The 20,164-nt window shown below is 39.0% G+C and overlaps 1 protein-coding gene across 2 annotated transcripts in view; it reads right to left on the reverse strand.

Moving 5' to 3' along the window:
* Window positions 1-252: 252 nt before the first annotated feature.
* The window catches only part of PPP3CA (protein phosphatase 3 catalytic subunit alpha), a 318,491-nt gene continuing 298,579 nt past the window's right edge, over window positions 253-20,164 (reverse strand). Inside the window, exons 11-13 of one of the 2 annotated variants that reach the window (XM_058547578.1) lie at window positions 16,722-16,806; window positions 8,935-9,032; window positions 253-2,851 (exon numbers count right to left, since the gene is read on the reverse strand). In XM_058547578.1, coding sequence (XP_058403561.1) covers window positions 2,655-2,851; window positions 8,935-9,032; window positions 16,722-16,806 — 380 coding nt within the window. In that variant the 3' untranslated portion in view covers window positions 253-2,654. The remainder of the gene's footprint in view (window positions 2,852-8,934; window positions 9,033-16,721; window positions 16,807-20,164) is intronic. The other variant, XM_058547579.1, reaches the window with a different exon arrangement.

A 20,164-nucleotide genomic window follows, 5' to 3' on the forward strand; every position in this document is an offset into this window, starting at 1 on the left:
GTGTGTGTGTGCGCCCTCGTGGGAGAGCCAAAGGTTCACTGGCATAAGCAACTCAAGAATTCAACAGTTTCTCCCAAGGTGAAGGAGACAGAGCTAAGAACTGATGATCTGGCAGTGTTATCCCTTTTGGAGGAATAACTTCAATTCTACATTAATTTCATTGCTAGACTGACTTATTACGCAAAAACATACAGTACTACTTTTCTAACTACTGATCAGAAAGACCAAGCAATACTCACATCCACTGCTTATTTTAATGTCAATGTTTATTTCTATGCCATAGTTGCCTCAGCACAATTTGTAAAAGAAAGGACTCCAAAAAAATGAAATTTTTGTCAGGATATTTTCTCTGCAGTAATAAGAAAGAAAATAGACACCTTAGTACCAGAATTACCATTTCTTTCACATCATTGTAATAAGTTGCACCTAAATATTTTCCTTGGATGTAATTTTTTTAGGATGGAAAAATATCCATAGGAAAAAAAATGTTTGGATTCATTAAAATAAATTTGAGATAGTCTTTGTCAGAGAATATATCTAGAACATCTTTGCTTTGGTACACTATATCACTAATTGCCATATCCTTATTATTTAATATAACAGGCATACTTTATTACATAAACAAAGTGCACTAGAAACGAACAATGTTAGAAAGAGACCGCAATGTGGTGCATCTTAAATCTTCGGTGATTGGGTATTAGCTGAAGCGCCAGGATACAAATTCCATATCAGTACAAACACAACTCTCTCCTGGGAGGAAAATGCACTTGGTAGCTTAGTTCTTTTTGCTTTAGCAGGTAGGGCATTCCATACAATGGAAAACAACCTGATAACAAATTAGTGGGTTTTTTTTTTTCTTCAATAAAAACGAATGCTCTGGTTTCTTAACTGGCTTCCACTTTCAAGGGAGCCAGAAGATGGCATTTGCTTTTTCAATAGATTTCTCTTGTCTGATTTGAGACACAAATCCACCAAGAGTCTTAGAGTGGAAGTAGGCTCCACACCTGGTTCATGGCCCTCAGAGAAACCTGTGGAAGCGCGTCTGTGATGCGGGGTGGGGGGCCCAGCACCTTGAAGACGGCACGGGGTGTGTGCCCACAAAGCCCTTCAGCAGACTCAGGGAAAGGAGGAGAGTTCTTTAAGTTCATGCACATTTTATTGAGTAGTAATATAAAATGCTTTTTCTTTTTCATTGTTACAAGTGCATGCTTTGATTGCCAACATTTCAGAAGTCAAATTACAAAGGCAAGGCTTTAGGCTGTAGTGAATTACTTGGGCACTTATACAGTTGTTAAAAAATATGAATGGACTGTTGTTGTTTTCAGAATGAACCAGTTGTAACCCGTAACTGATATACAAAGGGAAAAAAGTGAAAAAAGTACATATTTTGTGGCACATGACAGAACAAAACAAAGTAACTAACTGTTATGACATTAACAGTTTCCATGCATTTAGAGTTCCAAGTGTAACTATAAACTTATTGAAATTTCACAAGGTTTGCTCAACATGCTAACCATCTATATGTGCACTGACAGCTTATGTTAAAAACTTTTAAGAATACTCTCCCCTTTAGATTTTTTCAAAGCTTTTTTGATTACAAAATTTCAAAGGCATTAAGCATTTTAGAGAATATAAAGTACGCCAGTATACATATATTTCCAGTATATGTCAGACCACTAAGCGCATTACAGTCCCGTAGAGGCCGATACAGCCATTTTTTTTCTTAAAAAACATGCATAGGCAGATTTTTTTTTTTACAGAATATAGATGCTTTATCACTGTACTTAATATGGTGTCTTGTTCACTATACTTAAAAATGCACCACTCATAAATATTTAATTCAGCAAGCCACAACCAAGACTTGATTTATCAACAAAAACCCCTAAATATAAACAGCAAAAAAAGATAGATGTAATTAATTCCAGTTTTTTTAAACTTAAAGAAAAGATATTCATTGCCAAATTAATAAGGTAAGTGTTATACGGAAAGAAGGGCATTCAAGCACAGTAAAGAAACCTGAGGTGAGCACAGTCTATACAAAATTAAACTGTCCTTTTTGGCATTTTAACAAATTTGCAACATTCTTTTTTTTTCTTTTTCTGTTTTTTTTTTTTTTTAAGACTGCCTAATTCATTTTATAGCCATTGTCTGACAAGAGTAGCAAAACATTATCAATAAATAGTCCTTATTTAGTTTGTACATCGTTTTGTTAAAAATGTTTGATGTCATCCATTTTTAGTGCTGCAACTGTAAACGTACAATAGAGTAAGAAATTAGACAAAGTTTTCGTGTCCAGTAACATAATAAAAGACCTTTCATTAACCTATCTATAGAAGTCCCCAATGCAGTAGGAAAACATGTTCATTCCCCTAACATTGCAGTATATACTAGCATTAGCTTTCTTTTTAAAATTTTTTTTCTATAAGCATTTTTAAAAGGCATACCCCAAAGAGGTGTTTAATAACCACTCCCACCAAAATATAGTTTATTATCTCTCTCCCTCTTTTTTAATGATAGTGTAAACTGAATCCGATTCCTGGCCCCCAGAGCAAACAAGCTACCATCAGAGGCAAGAACATCCAACTGCTGATATGCAGCAATCCCCATCACACCCTGCAGCTCAAAAAAAAAAAAAAAAAGTGAACAGGAAGTGGTCACTGGATGTTGCTGCTATTGCTGCCATTGCTGTCCGTGCCGTTAGTCTCTGAGGTGAGAGCCTTGTGGATGGAGTTAAGGTTGGCATCCGAGGGCATGGCATCTCTGCGAGGTGGCATCCTCTCGTTAATTCGGTCTAAGCCCTTGGCCTCTTCGAAGCTAGTGATCTTATGTTGTGGTGAAAATCCTTTGATAGCTAAACAGAAAATCATTAAAAAAGGAAACGTGGGTTAGGTGGAGGAAAACAAAGGGCACAGCTGCTGCATCAGGTGATGTTAGAGACTTCGCAGTGAGAGAGGGAATCCTTTAGTAGAGAACAAAGTGACGGGACCTGAACACAACACAACAGACTCCTTACCATACCCGAAGATAACCAAAAGGTTCGAAAATAGCCAATGTCTCTTGCCAACCAAAATGTCCTCTTCAAGTTAGTGAGATGTCAACATTTCTCTTGTCTTCGTGAGAGTTTAGATCAACAAAGTCTGAAGTGGCTATGTAAAGAGGAAAGCTGCTACTAGGGACAGGCCTCCAGACCCAGCATCATCTGGCCACATCACCAGCATGATTACTGCATCAATCGCCCTAACTTCGACGGGAACGTAGCCCTACTGTCCCTATTCCATTGTGCTAGTAACAGTAAATTCAGTGGAGTCAGGCAGACTGAGGCAGGCAGAGCTAAAAATCCAAGAAAGAGTTTAGAGCAGAAGCTAAACAGAGCTATAAAACGAGTTAACTTGGGGCATTTCCACGGCACCTCAGAATCCCAGAAAAACTTCTTTGGCAAACAACTCAATGGTGATGAATAAAAAATTATAAACTCCTGCTTCTCTACTCAACTTTAGAAGCATGTGGAGTGGGTGACAAGGTAAGAGAAACTTGAAAAAATCAAGATCAGATCACTAAGTAGAAAACCTTTGTCTGCCCTTCAGCAGCGAACAGGTCAAACTGATGTTCATCCGGTACCCAGCACCGTCTACATCAAAGAAAAACTCTTAGTAGATCCATGTGGATGTAAGTGATGGTTCAAGAATACCAAGGGAAAAATGCCTTTCACAACTGTTAGCAAAAATGAATAGGACTGGTTTTGGCCATATTCAATGAAAATATGGAATTCTCAAAGGGGGAGCATTGATATTTGATTTATTTTCAGTAATCCTTAGTGTGCTCCAGAGATAGATAAGGTACTTGTGCAGGAAACCTAATAATTTTTTCAGTGAGTGCACCAAACAGTGAGCTGAAAATTAAGTACATACATGGGGAACCAGTGACATCAGTTTGCTTTACTTCTTGTGAAGTGCAAGCCAGATACTGAAGAGCCAATCACCAGCGCTGAACTGGGCTGCATCTCCATGGCTGATTAAGGACAATTTCGTGGTACCTTTATCCACCTCACCTTATTTGGGGAAAAAAGGAAAGCAGTTTCGAGCTGAAACTTTGCTAGCCACTCCTACACAAATGTGCAGTGCCTTTCATTAGTATGGATGAGATTCTTAAAAGATATACACAGTTGGTTCCACACATTAAACGAAGAGAAGTGGTTTGTTCCCCTCTGCATTTTAAAGGTGAGCATCATGGTGATCAGTCAACTGTGAGAGGGAGAAGATGGGGAAATGGGGAAAGACCAAGGCCCAAAGCAAAGCTTCTTAATTCTTCTCTAATTTAGTAAAAAATTGCAAAATAACAGAACTGTCGATTGAGCACCCACCCTGAAAACTAACTCAATTATTTTGAGGGACAAAATAATGGCATGAAGTGGTACTGTCTTCTTTTTCTAAACTACTGTGAATATCATTTCATCATAATTAATGAATATAAAAAGTTTGTCATCATGATAATTGATTAAGCAATTTTATTAATTTAAATGGTAAAAGTAGAATCTAGGTTTTAAAAGCCAATAGGGTGGGAGCGTAGAAATTCAAAATCTAGTTAGAACAATGGATATGTCCAGGATGGAGCTCCATTTCTAATCATTTTTGTCTATCCTGGTATGGAAGAATGTGCTCTGCTGTAGTTGCTGGTCAGACAATGGGTATTAGCAATTTACATTGGTGGTATACTTAACACAACACAGAGTCACAGAAACCACAGAAAACAGCCAAACTATCAACAAGAATGCACACTGCAGATTAGAATTTGCCAAGAGGAATAGAGAATTCCCACATAAATAGCAGTTTATTCACTGCTATTTAGGAAGCAGTTGTATTTTCTCTTACAGTTCTATCATTTCCCCTACCACATCCAAATCATGGACAAATTCAAGAGTATAAAGTGGCACTTTATATATCATATCAAAGGACCACAGGCACACAATTTTGGGAAAAATAAAAAGTTATCTTGCAAGAACAAAATACAACTGAAGAATTTTGTTTTAAAGGGGAACTTCAAATTATTCTTTTTAAAATTTCCAGAGGGTATGGTACTATTTTGATATGCAGTTCTCTCATAACTACACATTTAAAAAGCACTCAATTCAAAAGTAATTGCTAAAGGGTCAACTCGCTTGTTCCGGAGCAGTGCTAGGACAGGGTCGGTGACAACATACTTCTCAATTTCCACTGCAGCACCCAGCACAGGGCCTGGCGCAGAGCAGACCCTCGGTAAACATCACCGAGTGACGCCTGGGTATTCGCTCTGCAGGTTACCGGCCACCCCTACGGCCGCCTCGATGGTGTTCGCTGTCTTCAGACACTGGTAGGTTACAATTTGAAACGACTAGCAGAACTGTTCATCTCATATACATCTGTCTCATGTTGGAATATTTTTTAGAGACATTAATGTTGAACTACAATAAAGCACTATTCAAATGAACATTTTTTTTCTTCTGAAAAACTTCTTCTGAAACTTCTGAAGACTAGAATTAACAAAGCTATTTTTATTCTCTCCTTTTCAGTGCTGACTTAAAGTGACTTGAGGGAGGGACATGGTTCAGCTCAAAGAATATTGTTTTATGTGTTATTTGTCAAAACAGCTGCCATAACCCCCACCCCGCATCGTTCAAAATATAGAATCCTTTTGTTTTCTGTGATTATATTAGGTTCATTGTATACAAAGTCAAACATAGCTTTAAGGGAAAAAAAACAAACACACAAACCATAAAAGGACACTTTCCCCTTTAAAGCAAGAACATTTCGGTTAATACTGAGCCACAACTGTTAGCCCAACACCCACACACTCTGTACAAGCTACAGCAATAAAAAAAAAAAAAAAAAAAAAGAATACACCCAGCAGAGCCCTTATCTGTTGCAGCACAACAGAAAGGGGACTGGCCAATTTACCTTCGTCAGCCTCAATAGCCTCAACAGTAGCTGAAGAGAAGAAAGGGGTGCAAAACGAATGAGAAAAATGAGCAGAGGGTTTTAACTCTAAGAACAAATCAGTGACGATCAGGGAGCTACGAGATTAATGTTCCTGTAAGGGCTGGATCCTGGCACAGACAACAAAACAGAAATGCTAAAAAGAAAGAAAAGACACAACAAAAATGATAAGATTATTTTATGAGCGGGATGCACCTAAGTGATTTGGTTTGGTTTTTGCTCCCTAAATAAATGGCAGAATGATTAACCCTTTAAGAAAACACTTAGGAATGTTTTTGTTTTGCTTAGATTGAATTGATAAGGGACTAGGTCCATCTAAAATGTGCATTTGACTCACATCAAGTATGACAAAACCACTTCTGTGCTTGGTGATTTATGGTTTTACAATGTCAGACAAAATGGCAGAACTTGTCAGTGGCATAATTCACACTATTTAATACTGAATAGGACAGTTTCCTAATGCAATGGAAAAGCAGGGGGGTGCAAATTTAAAGGAAGAAGAAAATCAATGTATGTGAGTTGATATTGCAGGTGACTCTTTCAAGACAAACCTGGAGCATGTTAGAGAGGGGAGGGAGAGAAGGAAGAGGAAAGGAAGGGACAGACGTGGTTAGGACTTCTTTTGCCAGGCAACCCTATTTAGAATTAGTTTTCCTTACTGCAATACCATTTTTGGAAACAAAATTCTTGACATGTTACAATCAAGTGGTAACACGCCAGTAACAGCAATAATTCTACGGGAATTTTAAAGAAAGGCAGCCTAAATACTGAAATCTCAGCAGATCAGAGGCAAACTTGAAAAGCCCATTGCTTTATCAGTAATGTTTAAAATAAGGTTAGGGTCTATATTCTCACTATACAGGTGTATGAGTCTTTCTATGTTATTAAGCCTAGCTGATATTTCCCTAATTAAGTACTAAAATGCAAAACTTCTCTGTAACTCCAAAATGTTTAATATTAAAATTCTACCCCTTGACTTTAATTTGCATATTTCTTATAGTTTAAGGTTTTAAAACTAGAGCAACTGGCATATGTGCACTATAATTTACTTACAGTGCACTCTAAATCCCTATGATAAAAACGTTGAATGGTTACTACCATGGCGAAGAGTTCAAGAGTAAAGCTTTAAGTAGTGTCCCTTTAGACAAACCGAAGGGCATCAGACAATGAATTCTGAAAATGTATTAATGTACGTGGTTTAAGATATACACTGAGTTTTCAGATTTTCAGGACTAACGAGATTCTAACTCTATGTCTGCTATGGGTGTACGTGTTTGTGTGAGTTCAACACAGAATAACACAAACCAATGAACTTAAAGTAACAGAAAAGGAAACTGAATAAACCTAAGTTAAAATATGGGCAAAGTTCTGAAAATCAAATAAAGAACTATAAGAACTTAAATAACTTAAGTTTAAAAGTAAAGCAAAAAAATATGGAACCACACCAGCACCGACATATTAGAACTATGTACTGCCCATTAGTGCATGTATCCTTCTAGAGCAAATGTAGTCCATAGTTTCTGATAATACACTTGATGTACCTTAAAATGTGCTTATCAGAAACTATGCAGATTTCAGTCAATTAGGAGGTTGTGCATTTTGTGCATATATATGATTCATTTATGCTAATGTTTTTAGAGAGCATGTTTACTTTGGTGGGAAAAATTCTGTGTTTTCTAGAAGTTATTAAAATAATTTTTAGCTGTAAATTAAAGGGGGAATTTACTTCAATACTATGTATTTTCCTACCACCATTTAGAAATTTTTCTCTTTTTGTGGAAACTCAAAGACATTGATTTTGGAACAAATTCATACAAAATAAAGAAAATTATAGTGATGCTACCAGGATGTGATCACTTAGCACTACCATATTCATGAAGTTGGAGATCACTTTCTACGTAGAAAGAGGTGTGTCTAAATATTGTAACCATAATAATACTGGAATCTTCTAGATTGAGAAATAGGGATAAAAAAGAAAACACAAAAAAGATCCAGGAAAATAAGAAAGAGGCTGAGATTGTTTTGAAAATGCTATAGTGTATTTTTGTTTTCATTTTTTCCTGTTAAAGTAAAATTTCCATAAAGTATTGATAAAATTGGACTCTAATTAATGGTAATGTTAGTTAAAATAAATAACAAAAGTAACCAAAGTAAGAGTCTACAGCACTGTGCTGTCTAATATGGCGGCCACTAGCCACATGTGGCTATGTAAATCAAATTAATGAAAATTAGATAAAATAAAACATTCAGTCTCTCAGATGAACTATATTTCAAGTGCTCAATAGCCATATGTTGCCAGTGGCTTCTGTACAGATATGGAAATTTCCATCATGACAAAAAGTTCTATTGGACAGCACGCATCCAGAGAGCTACAAATTTTAATACAAAAATCTCTATCTCAAAGGAAACATTTTCATTCTTTTTAAAAAATAAAATATGGTTTTACTCAGTCTCTTCTGTTCTGGATGGATAAATCAGAGAAAAGACACATATGACTCTCAATTTGTATTCAAGTGGATAATGAAATCACCTTTTATATTCTTCTATTCTCCACCAAATTCTAGGCTTAGGGATGTATATTTATGTGCGTGTGTTTATTTCATCAAATAGAAAACCAGCACATTTAGTAAAAAATGTAACGAAACAGTTGTTTTTAGCAACTGATTGGCTCCAAGTGGTCAAACCTATTGTGCATGTAGACAACCTAAATGAGTCGTCCTACAGGGAGGCCCGAGCGTGCGGTTCCCAGGTAAATGAGGGGACGGGGCGGTGGGGTCGCGATGCCGTTCCCGGGAATGGGGGAGCTATCACGGCGGACGGGACTGGCCCATGTGCGGTACTTCAGCCCTTCTTCCACTGAGAAGAACTGAAGACCAGGGCCGAGCTCCGTGGATGGGCGCATCAGGGCCCAAGCCCAGCGCTGACTGAGACGCTCCGGGCACGGGCATGCCGGCGGCCCGCTTACCGCTCTGCAGCGTCTGCTTCCCTCCAGAGAGCACTCCGCTGGGGAGCATGCCCGTCGGGGTCAGGCCCTTCAGCGTCAGCACGCTCTCGCTCTCCTCTCTGCGAAGGCACAAGGGGGCGGCCGTTAAGTTGCATTTCTTTCAGGAAAGAGACGAGACTAGGAGACAGTGCACATCGTAACCCACACTGACCTCTATCTTGGCTCCCGGAATTTTTTTTTCTGCTTAAAACATACCATATTTTGATAGAGAAGTAATGTTACGGAAATGACATGACTGCTGTGGTCACGTTTCAGTCTCTTCCGAGTACTGAAGACACAGATCACAATTCCGATTCTGCGCGCGCCCACACGCTGCCGGCGACCGCGGGCAGCCTCCGCGACACCCTGCCTGCCTCAGAAACGAGCCACGGAGACCGCCGACGGCAGTTTCCAGCCACGTGCAGCAGAAATCAGTGGAACTGACTGGATTTGGGAGAGAACACCCGAGAGTGTACGGGAGATTAAAAGCCCATCTCCAGATTAGGGCACTAGGAGTTACAGTCGGGGCTATTAAGAATTTTCGACATTGCATAGCAAACACGCAAAATGGCAACTAGCCAAAGCAACTGGGAAAAATTTCCAGCTTTTCTTTTTCAGCCTCTTTCGCCACTGATTTGCTAATATAAAAATTATTGTATTACTCATTGTGACAACTGTTTTACAATCAGTTTTATGTACCTCATTACATTTCAATTATATTTATTAATCACAGCACATTAGTCATTATTAACTAACCATAAATAGGAATAACCTCATATCTTCCCACAAAGCAGGCACTGTAATCTACATAACTAGAAAAAATAGTTACAATACATTTTTATATATATCTGGTGTCTCTAGTGTGTACAACTACCTACTCCACATTTTTATGAAGAGGTTTAACAGGACGCAAACAGAATTCCTCAACTCTCCCAAAACCTGCTACTTCCACAGTCTTTCTCCAACGCCATCTTTCAGGTAAGCTCTAAGCATCACCTTTGACTCCTTGTGCCCTTGCTCATTCCACACCTACCAATCAGCAAGTCTTGAGGGCTCTACCCTCAAAATATTTCCAGTACCTTACCACTTCTCAAAATATTACCACCTCAACTCTTTTTAAAACAGCTTTATTGAGATATAATTAACATATTATACAAATTCACCCATTTAAAGTATGTGATTCAATCAATGGTTTTTAGCAATACTGACAAGAGTTGTGAAACCATCACCACAATCAATTTTAGAACATTTATTACATGAAAAGAAATTCTGTGTTCATTAGAGGTCACTCCCCATTTCTTCTGGCCCTACATAACTACTAATCTACTTTCTGTAGATTTGCTTCTTCTGGACACTTCAATAAATGGAATCACACAACATGTAGCCTTTTGTGACTGACTTCTTTTGCTTCCCACCAGCCTCTCTTACTTGAATTGTTCCAGCGGCCTCTTACGTGGCCTCTCTGCTCCATCCTTGTCATGCTCCTGCCCCCGCCCCTTCCTGTCATGTCTATTCCCAGGGTAGCAGACAGGCTGAGCCTTTTAATACCTATTCGGAACCTGTCACTCCCCTATTCAAAACTCTCCAATGGCTTCTCCTCTCATTAAGAGTGAAAGGCAAAATCTTTAGAAGGTTTGACAACAGCCTTAAAAAACTAGCCCCCACCCCCCACTCTCCCATCCTCACTCATCTCTTGGACTACATTTCCGGCCAGTGTCCACCTCCCTGAGCGTTCCTCAAACACACCCAGCACCTCGACCTCAGGGCTCTGCAGGTGTTGCGTCACACTCTTCCCCAGTATCTGCATGGCTCCCTCCTTCCCTCCATCGCCTCCTTTGTGAGGACTTTGAGGTTGTGATTTAAAATAACATGCACCTCTGTACTCCCTATCTCCCCGGAAGCACTTATCACCCCTGGAAAACTATACAGATGATTTGTTTCCTTGGTTTTGGGGGGTGCCACTGCCTACTACATTGCACCCTGGCTGGAGAAGCTTCCCGGGAGCAGGCGTTTCTGTCTGCTCTGCTCCCTGCTGCATCCACAGTCCCTAGACCAGAACAGCACCTGGTTCCGAGTTGACGTCCAAAAAACATTTACTAAACAGAGGAAAATAGAATGGAGAATGGCAGTGTTAATCCAAATTTTAGGTTTCTCTATCATTTACCGCAGCGTTGACTTAATAACATTAGGTTTGAGATGGCCAAGCAATCATTGTTGACTTGCATATGCAGGTATTTCAACCTTTTCAGGCTTCTGCTGTCAAACCAGTAGAGATCACATAAAGAAGCAATGTCTTAAATGCTAATATATAGATTTGGAAAAACTAGAAGTATCTCTAAAGAAATGAACATATTTTTCCTTTACATTCATATTCACAATCAGGCTTTAACCTCAAAAAGTGACTATAATTCCTCTGCACAGGATCCAGGTATCAAATCCCCTATTAAACATGGAGCTGCTCACGCAGAACAGTGAAAACCGACGATGCTCAGACAAGGTCAACTGAATTATTAGTTTTTTACCTACAAAAATTTTCTAGTAATTTGGAGTATTTTTTTTTTTTAATCTTTAAAATTTTTATTTTATACCAACTGTAGAAAGATCTTTTTGGGGAAATCACAGCTTTGGGGTCAGGCTCACCTGGGGTAAAATCCTAGTTATATGACTGAGGTTGGGTTGTTGTTTAACTTTTCTGGCCTTCAGTTTCCTTGTCTATAAAATCACATCGATAATTACAAGGTTTCTGTGAGGATTAAATGATATACTGTAGGAAAAAGGCCTCACACAGAAGATGGCCATTTTCCCTCCTTCCTTCCTTGCCCCCTTTCCCTTTTCCCTCCGCTATTTTCCTCATCGCCCTAATATTGTGGCTGCCGCTCCTGCCTCACACAGACCCCAAGCTCTCAAAGGTCCTGGCAGCTGCTCCATTCCTTAATCCCAACCATGGCTGCTGAGTTCTCACTCAAAGGGACACCTCTGTCTTATTTCCCACTGACGACTTTGCCCCCCTTCTGGAAAGACTCCTTGCCCCAGGTCTGTGACACTTTCTTTCCCAGCTCTCCTTCACCTTCCTTGGTATCTCCTCCTTAGTCCCTGGGTCGACCTCTTCCTCTGTCTCCAGACCTGTGACGTGGTAGCCCCCAGTCTGTGTGGCCATTAACCCCCGAAACATGACTTGAGATGTGCTCTAAGTGTAAGATACACGTTGGAGTTCAAAGACTTAGCACAAAACACAAGAATGCAAAACATCTCTTTAAGAAGTTTTATATTAACTATATGTTGAAGTGATAAAATTCTGAATATATGTGTTAAATAGAATATATTATTAAAATTAATTTCACCTGTTTCTTTCTAGTTCTTTTACTGTGGCTTGTAGAAAATTTAAAATTATAGACGTGGTTCACATTCTATTCCTATTGGAAAGCACTGTTCTGGGGGATCCTTGTCTTTTCTCCTACCTTCCCTCTCTCCCTTAGTAAGAACATCTGCATAGGCGGCTTCAGCCTTGTGCTCACTCCTGTGTTTCCATTTCTAATTCTCACCTCACTCTGCAACTCCAGGGCAGAATTTCTAACTGCCTCTACATGAATATCCCGCCAGCATCCCAGAGGAAAATGTGCCAAATTCAACTTATCATGGTCCTCCCAATAAACACCTGGTAGATATTTAAATGGAGTAATACTTCCTCTTTCTTGGATAATAGCACTATTCTTTTATTAACTGCACAGGCTAGTACCTCTGTGGAATATTTTTAGAATATTTCTTCTCCCTCATCACCCACTGCATAGGTCAGGGTTCTTTTAGCAAACAACAGAATCTACTCTGGCTAATTTTAACAGTAAAGAAAGGTATTCAAGGATATTAGAGAGCTCGCACATCCAGAGAACCAGACCCGAATGCTCTGTAACCAGCAGAAGTCCCAGTGCCTGTGCCCACTGTGGGATGCGCCTGCACAGAGCTGCGGCTGCTGCTTGGAGCCAACACCTAAGCTTGTGCTAACTCCTTCAAATGCAAAAGGAGCTCTTCTACTGCCGGCCCCTCGGACTCCACACCTGACAGGAATCGCCTTCCCCACTTGCTGCTTCCTCGTGACGCTCATTTTGAAACAGAAGTCTTATGTGCTTTCCTTTGATTGGTGGATCCTAGGCAACATGGCTGCACCTCTCCTGCAAGAGCTGATGAAAAGACAGTTTTCTGGCTCCTTTATAATGTTGCAAATTACCAAAAGGTAAGGAACGTGGTGGACAGCTATACCTGACAAATCTGTGCCACCATCCACATTCATTCATTATATGTTACAACTTCTAGCTTCACAAGTTCCTTATATTTGTCTCTTCCTTTGTACATTTCCTCCCAAAGCCTAGTTTTGCTTGGATTATTTCAATAGTTTCCTAAATGTTCTTCCTAACACCAATAAGTCATCATGCTATCTAATCTTCGCACTGCATTAACACGCGGTATCTAAACACGGATTAGAGTGTGCCTCTCACCCTAGGAAGATCATTCCAGGACTCTCATTGCCTACACACAAAATGAAACGCTTTACCATGGTATTCAAAGCTTTCAAGGATCTGGACTTGAATATATTTTCAGCCTCATTTTGTACTAGATTCCTCACTCACCTTCATGTCTTACTACTCAGCTCTTTCAAATACTTAGGTTCATTGACTACCTGAGTTCACTTTCAAGTAAGACTTGCATTAGTGCTGCTCACTAACTGAGTCTGGACACGCTGCTTAGCCTCTCTCAGTTTTAGTTTCCTCATCGTAAAATGAGGCCAACCTGACCTTGCAAATGTGCTGTGCGGATTACTGTCAAATGTGTCCACCACGGATCAGGGCACCCGGCACTTAGCAAGCACCACAGAAAACGCTGCTCTCAGGACCATGTGACTGTGTTCTTGACAATTTCTCAGCTTCCAGGAATGCCTTCGCCACAATTCTCCACCTAATGGAGTCCAACCCATCCTTCACAGCACTGCGCACGTCAACCTCTTCATGAACGTTCCTGTCAGGAAATATAAGGGCTCCTTCCTGTCTTCTTCCAGAGGCAAGCATCTCTAAATGTATTTAGCACACATTTCATTGTCTGTAATGAGTTTATTGTCTAAATGTCTGTCATTCCAATTTGGTAACAGATTGCCTAACTCGGTATGTGGTGCATATTTAATGGTCAATTATTACTTATTAGGCTTAACTTACTTGTCTCTGGATATTGAGCCCCTGTACTCTGTAGATTTACTACAGATGCTTTATTATAGGAAAGCAATAAAATCTACTTAATTTTTACTTTCTATCAATATGTGCAACTCTTAGTCAAGTCATTGACCATCATGGGGTTCAAATGGACTATTTCTCAGCTGGAAATAATTACATCTTACGTACCAACAGGCAGGGGCCTGGAGGGATCCTCCAATTTTAAGACCTACCTATGATTCTATAGCACTGCTCCTACACCTTCATGTGGTCTGAAGACTAACATAGATGGAAATAATTTTTTTTATTAAGAAAGATTTTTCCTTTTTCGTAAATGTACTTTCATATGCAAATTCTGGAGCTGTTTTTACTTCTCCTTGTAGAGACTCAGATAGAAAAAGAAGAAAGAGTGTTTACTGGTAAACTGGAGGCACGATAAATAACTGAGTGTTTGTGCAGAGGGTCCAGCTGAGCTTATGAACTTCACATAGTCTTTTGCCCCACAGGACACTTTTCTAGCCACACCGGCCTCCTTGCTGGTCCTCAAAACTGTTGCCCTTGTTGCTATCTGAGAGCTTAGCACTTGCTTCTCCCTTTGCCTTAAGTGCTCTTACTCCCTATCTTCCCACAGGTCAACCACACTGCTCAAGTGCCCGTACTCAGAAAGTTCTTTGCTGATCATGTACTAGAATAAGTGTCTCTTCTCATAATGCTTTCGGATATAGAACTTTTTTCCTATGGTAGCTCTTAATTCCTTTAAAACAGCGAAAATATTTAAATCTTCATTTCCAATATTCTGTTACAAAAGACTTTCATTTAGTCAAATTATTATTTTTCTGTGGCTCTTTGGTAATGAACTAATTCAACTTAATTGTTGGGATTACATGGTCTCTTAGGCAACTGATTACCAGGATTTTAAAACTTAAAGATTTGTTATTCTAAATTTGTTGACTGTAGGCAAGTGAATTAAAAAAGTGAAAAAGTGGGGCTGGCCCGGTGGCACAAGCAGTTAAGTGTGCACGCTCTGCTGCGGCGGCCCAGGGTTCGCCGATTCGGATCCCGGGCGCACACCGACGCACTGCTTGTCAAGCCATGCTGTGGCGGCATCCCATATAAAGTAGAGGAAGATGGGCATGGATGTTAGCCCAGGGCCAATCTTCCTCAGCAAAAAAAGAGGAGGATTTATAGATGTTAGCTCAGGGCCGATCTTCCTCACAGAAAATAAATGAAAAAGCTCTATTTTTAACTGTATTTTACTATGTCTTACATATGTACTAATGCTCACAGAGACTGATAATTTAAAATGGATTTTCCCAAGTAAAAATAAATAAATAAAAAATAAAATTAGGGCTTCACCTCCCACTTGCTATCCCCCTATATTGCTTTACTTTTTTTCTTCATGGTACATAATCAACGCTTTAAGTGTTACTATATTTATTATTGAATGAATGAAGGAATGAGTCCAGAAAGGAATGTAAATAACTAAATTCCAGTCAGGAATGTAAAGCATCAGAGCAAAGGCTGCCTCACTCATCAGGCTGTAGGGAGCACGGTGCTCCAGTTTCAGCTGTCACAGGACTTTTCCACACCTGGCAGGCTACGCACCGCTCTCACTGACCTCCACTCGGTGTCTTTGGGAAAGGATGATAATGCTTTCCATCCTTCTCACGGCTCCCTACTCTCAGCCTCAAGTCATTTAGTTACTCTTCAGTGATTCGACCAGGAGTAAGATAGAAACAGCAAGAGAAATCAAGAAAGCCAGTGTAGCTACTCTATGAGAAAGGGGTGAGGCAAAAATTTGGCAAACATTAGCTTCTGAAATTATAAAATATGTAGATGGACTATTTCCCAAGGCATTCCTATTTACCCTTGTTAATGTGTGATTGTGAATTGACTATATACTCCTCACATATAAACGTGCCATATTTTAAAGTAATTTTTTTGAAGAGAAATATAGTTACTTTGTATTATCTAGCAATAGATAATTGAATTTAAGTAAAAAAAAGTATAGTTAATTCTCTTCAAGAAAACACTTGTTTTCTAAATCCAGGCTTACTAATAACATGATTCATGGTCTATTTAAAAAATAACTACTACAAGGGAATTGAAACATTAAGAGACTATTTTTTTCTCTCAATGATTTATTAGGATAATATAGATTCGCGTAAACAAGCTTTATGGTTGATATTCATTTCCTAGAAATCTAGTGAAATGTACCTGATAAATTCGACTTTTGCCACAGGGCCAGAATGAAAAATACAAGGATTAAACAGCTCTCCTCTTTCATAACATGTTCAACCTGTTGTGAAATAAAAGTTTTGAAGTTTGGCAGCAAACAGAGGGACAGAATGTGCAGCAGTCCATTTAGAGCCTTTCTCTACAGCAATAATTTAGTATATTTCAACTTGACCAAAATAGTGAGGAACTGACAATTCCATTTAAAAGAAAAAAGTAATTAAGGAAAAGCAAATATTTTCTAGTAAAATATTTAAATCACCAGATTAAAGTATTAAAATGTTTATTAAGTGACACATAATCAAATTCAAAACAGAAATAGAGGAAAAATGACCCCACCTGAGAACGGAGAACACTCTGGCCATTTTGCCTATCGCTCGGATTTTGTTCCTTATCACCTCCTTCCGGGCGGCAGCTGTTGCTCCTAGATTTTAAAATAGAGAGTTGAGCAGTCAGTGATTTTTTATCTACTTAATTATTTTACAAATTTACATGTATAATAGACCACTTATTTTTCCCCCCCAAAAGGATTTATCTGCAAATCAAGTTTAAAAACCTAACGCTTCTGGCCATTAATACTCGGACATGATTCTTGAGATGTCCCCAAAACGCCAGAGTGAGTTTTGAGATTTCCACAGGGCTGTGAGTAAGCTAGCTGAGTAATCACTGAGCAGATGGGTGTGTTCCAACCCGTGTCTTCTAATGGAGCTCCCTTCTCTCTGCTTCTACAAAGAAAGCCTGCACTGGCAGACAGAGTGAAGGGAGCCACCGGGATCTTCTACTCAGCCCCGTCTCCACTCGGGAGGAAACCGCTTCAGGAAACCGCTTTCTCAAAAGTTCTCCCAGGAAGGGATCAAAGTAGGGAGTCTCTTAGCTTCGTAAGTTCCGAGCAACATCGTGTATATTATTTCACGGCCATAAAGCATTTCTTTTAGTACTTGATACTTTTTCATCTTCTGATGGGTTCACAAGTTCTAGAGGAAAAAGTGGAAAACTACTGAATTGGATTTAGTGAGAGATGGGGGCACGTGGTTTGTATTTTGGTGCTTACGTAAACAAGTTACACATAAGATCTGTATGGATACATCTTACCACTTACTACATTTTCCAAACGGAAAAAACAAATCAATCTACATAGGTTATTGTCATTATAGATGAAGTTTCCTTTTTTATAATATTTTAAAAATAATACATGATCTTTAATGGATCCATTTTAATTTTTTCTTAAATTCCCAAGGTATGTTTGGAGAACTGCGAAACACAGGAAAACACCTCTCTTAAGATTTTTATAATCCAAGGTAAAAGGAATAAGATGTCCTCTTTATACATCAGACGGGAATTCGAAGAAAGTGTTAAAACAAGCAGATTGTCTTTCTAATTCTAGTGCCACTAATAGAAATACAACAAATATTCTTTTCAGATAATATCAGAAATGTTCCTAATCCCAATGAGCAGTTTAAGTCACATAATTTGCTCAGAGACTGCAGTCGACAGACGATATTTGGTGTAAATTTTGGTCTTTTAATTCGTGATAAGAACAAGCTTTCTAATCTTTTGGAAAGGAAAGATTTCTGCTGTTTCCCTTAGAGAGAATGCTTCCCTTTTTAAGAATGTGACTTGGAATCTTTTTCATTGTTTGATAAGGGTCAAACAATTAATCACCACCCTAAAACTTCTATAAGAAAGAAAACTCACAACAACACTCACATAATTTTGAAATGCTGGAGAAGGCCTCTGCTTTTCTCTATACCCCAAGAAAATAAAAACACATGGGCCCCTTTCTTCTCCTAGGTGGGTTAATCTTCAGAGGTGGCGCTAACGCACACCCATCGATATGCCCGGAGTGTCCCCAGAAAGTGCCGCAGGGAGCTGGCTTCCTCCACCTCCTCTCTGACCTGAGGGCCTCAAATGGCCCATATCTGTGTCCACTTCTTTCTCTCTGTGGCAATCACACCATGACAGGTATCTCCCAACACATCTGACTGGCAGGACTTACTACTGCCAGCCATTCTGCCTGAAAAGAATGGAGTCAGTTTAAATGCATACGGGAGAAAGCCGTTCTCCAATCCAGTCTTTCTGATAATCAAGTGCAACTGGTTCTTTGAATTATACTCTCTTCGCCAGAACACTGGAGGGAAAAATGAGCTGTGTGTAGACTCTGCCTCAAACTTTATTCTGAGTTTCTAACAATATTTATTATCTATGATTTGTAATTAAGATTTTTATACAATAAGTTCTATCCTAGAGACCATCTAAAAGTCTGAAGTTTCCGTGCTTGGATTTTAGATGATTTACGATCAAGAGACTAATGAAGGACAGTTGTTAAGAAGAAAAAGTGGAATGGCAGTTGGTCACTTAAGGTGGTTTTCCTATATATTTTTTTCAGTTATTCAGTTAAATGCTGCTTTCAGTCTAAGTGTGGAGTCTGCTATTTCTAACTCTGAGCTTAATATTCTCCAGTCTGATGGACCCAGTCACTCAGAGGTCACCATGTAGTACATGAGGGAAAAGACACTGACTCTCTCCCAGACTGTAAAATCAATCCCATAGATGCAAAGAGTGGAAAGTGTGGGAGAGCTCCAAAAATGGTGACTATATTTAGAAGCACAACAAACAATGCAGCAAGAAGGAGTAGTTAAATTGTATATATTTTAAAATAAAATTGTATATATTTAAGAGAAAAGAGAAGGGGAAAACGTAAAATCAGTGAAAAATATATAAGAAGAATAATCTCCCAGAAAATTCTCAGTAAAGGACTTGTAAAAACCACAACCAGAGCAAAGAAAAGCAAGAAACTAATTGCAAGGGGAGGGAAATAAATGACATAGAGCCGTCCTTCTCAGCTCAGTATGAGCTGACGCTCAGAAAAACGCCCAAATAAACACTGAATGTTCAGTGTAAAATGAACATTCTGATAGTCAGAGCCAGTTTAGCCTTCCTTATTTTTCAGATCGAATGACTCACTGGAGAGTTGTTGTTAGCGCTGTCGAGTCGATTCCGACTCCCAGCGCCCCTGTGGACAGCAGAGCGAGCCCTGTCCGGGCTGTCTGCGCCATCCTCTCATCTTATGGAGAGTGGGTAACAGACGCCCTGCTTTATGTATTCATAGTCTCGCTCCCAACAAACGGTGACTCACACATTACAGCACTTCTCTAAGTGAAGAAACGCCGTCCCTTTTTAAATTCCTCAATAACCCAGGCAAGTAAGAGGTTTTACTACCCCTTTTATAAAATTAGAATATATTTACTCAAAAAGTCAAATAACCTGATCATAAGCAGTAAGAAGAGACATTAAAAACTAATGCCTCTTAAAGTTTTATCCTGGAGATTGCCTTCAATGTTTTCCAAATAACCAAAGTCAAAATTAAATTAATACCACACATTTATAACCTCACAAAAATTTAAAATATCAAATAAAATGTCTGAATTTATATGTAATTGAACTTAAAGGAGCTGAACAATAGCAGGATAGAATTAAGTTCAGATACAAAGGTCCATATTTTAGTATTGCTATTCCTGGTTTTCAACATTTTCCAGAAATCATTAAAACTCTTTAAAAGATTACATGGCAAGTCATCACAGTCCATATTCAATAGATTAAGGAAAATGCATGTTTTTCATAATTTTACCAGCTTCAACATGCAAATATAATGTTATATCCAACATCCTTGGTACTTGCTCTAAATTGTGGAAATGTACCCCAGTAGCTCAACTGGAAATTCAGTATATTAAATAAGGAAGGCACATGAAATACTTTTTACATTAAAACTGTGGTAACTATTT

Source organism: Diceros bicornis, chromosome 8 (assembly GCF_020826845.1).
Source record: "Diceros bicornis minor isolate mBicDic1 chromosome 8, mDicBic1.mat.cur, whole genome shotgun sequence".
Classification (NCBI taxonomy): Eukaryota; Metazoa; Chordata; class Mammalia; order Perissodactyla; family Rhinocerotidae; genus Diceros; species Diceros bicornis.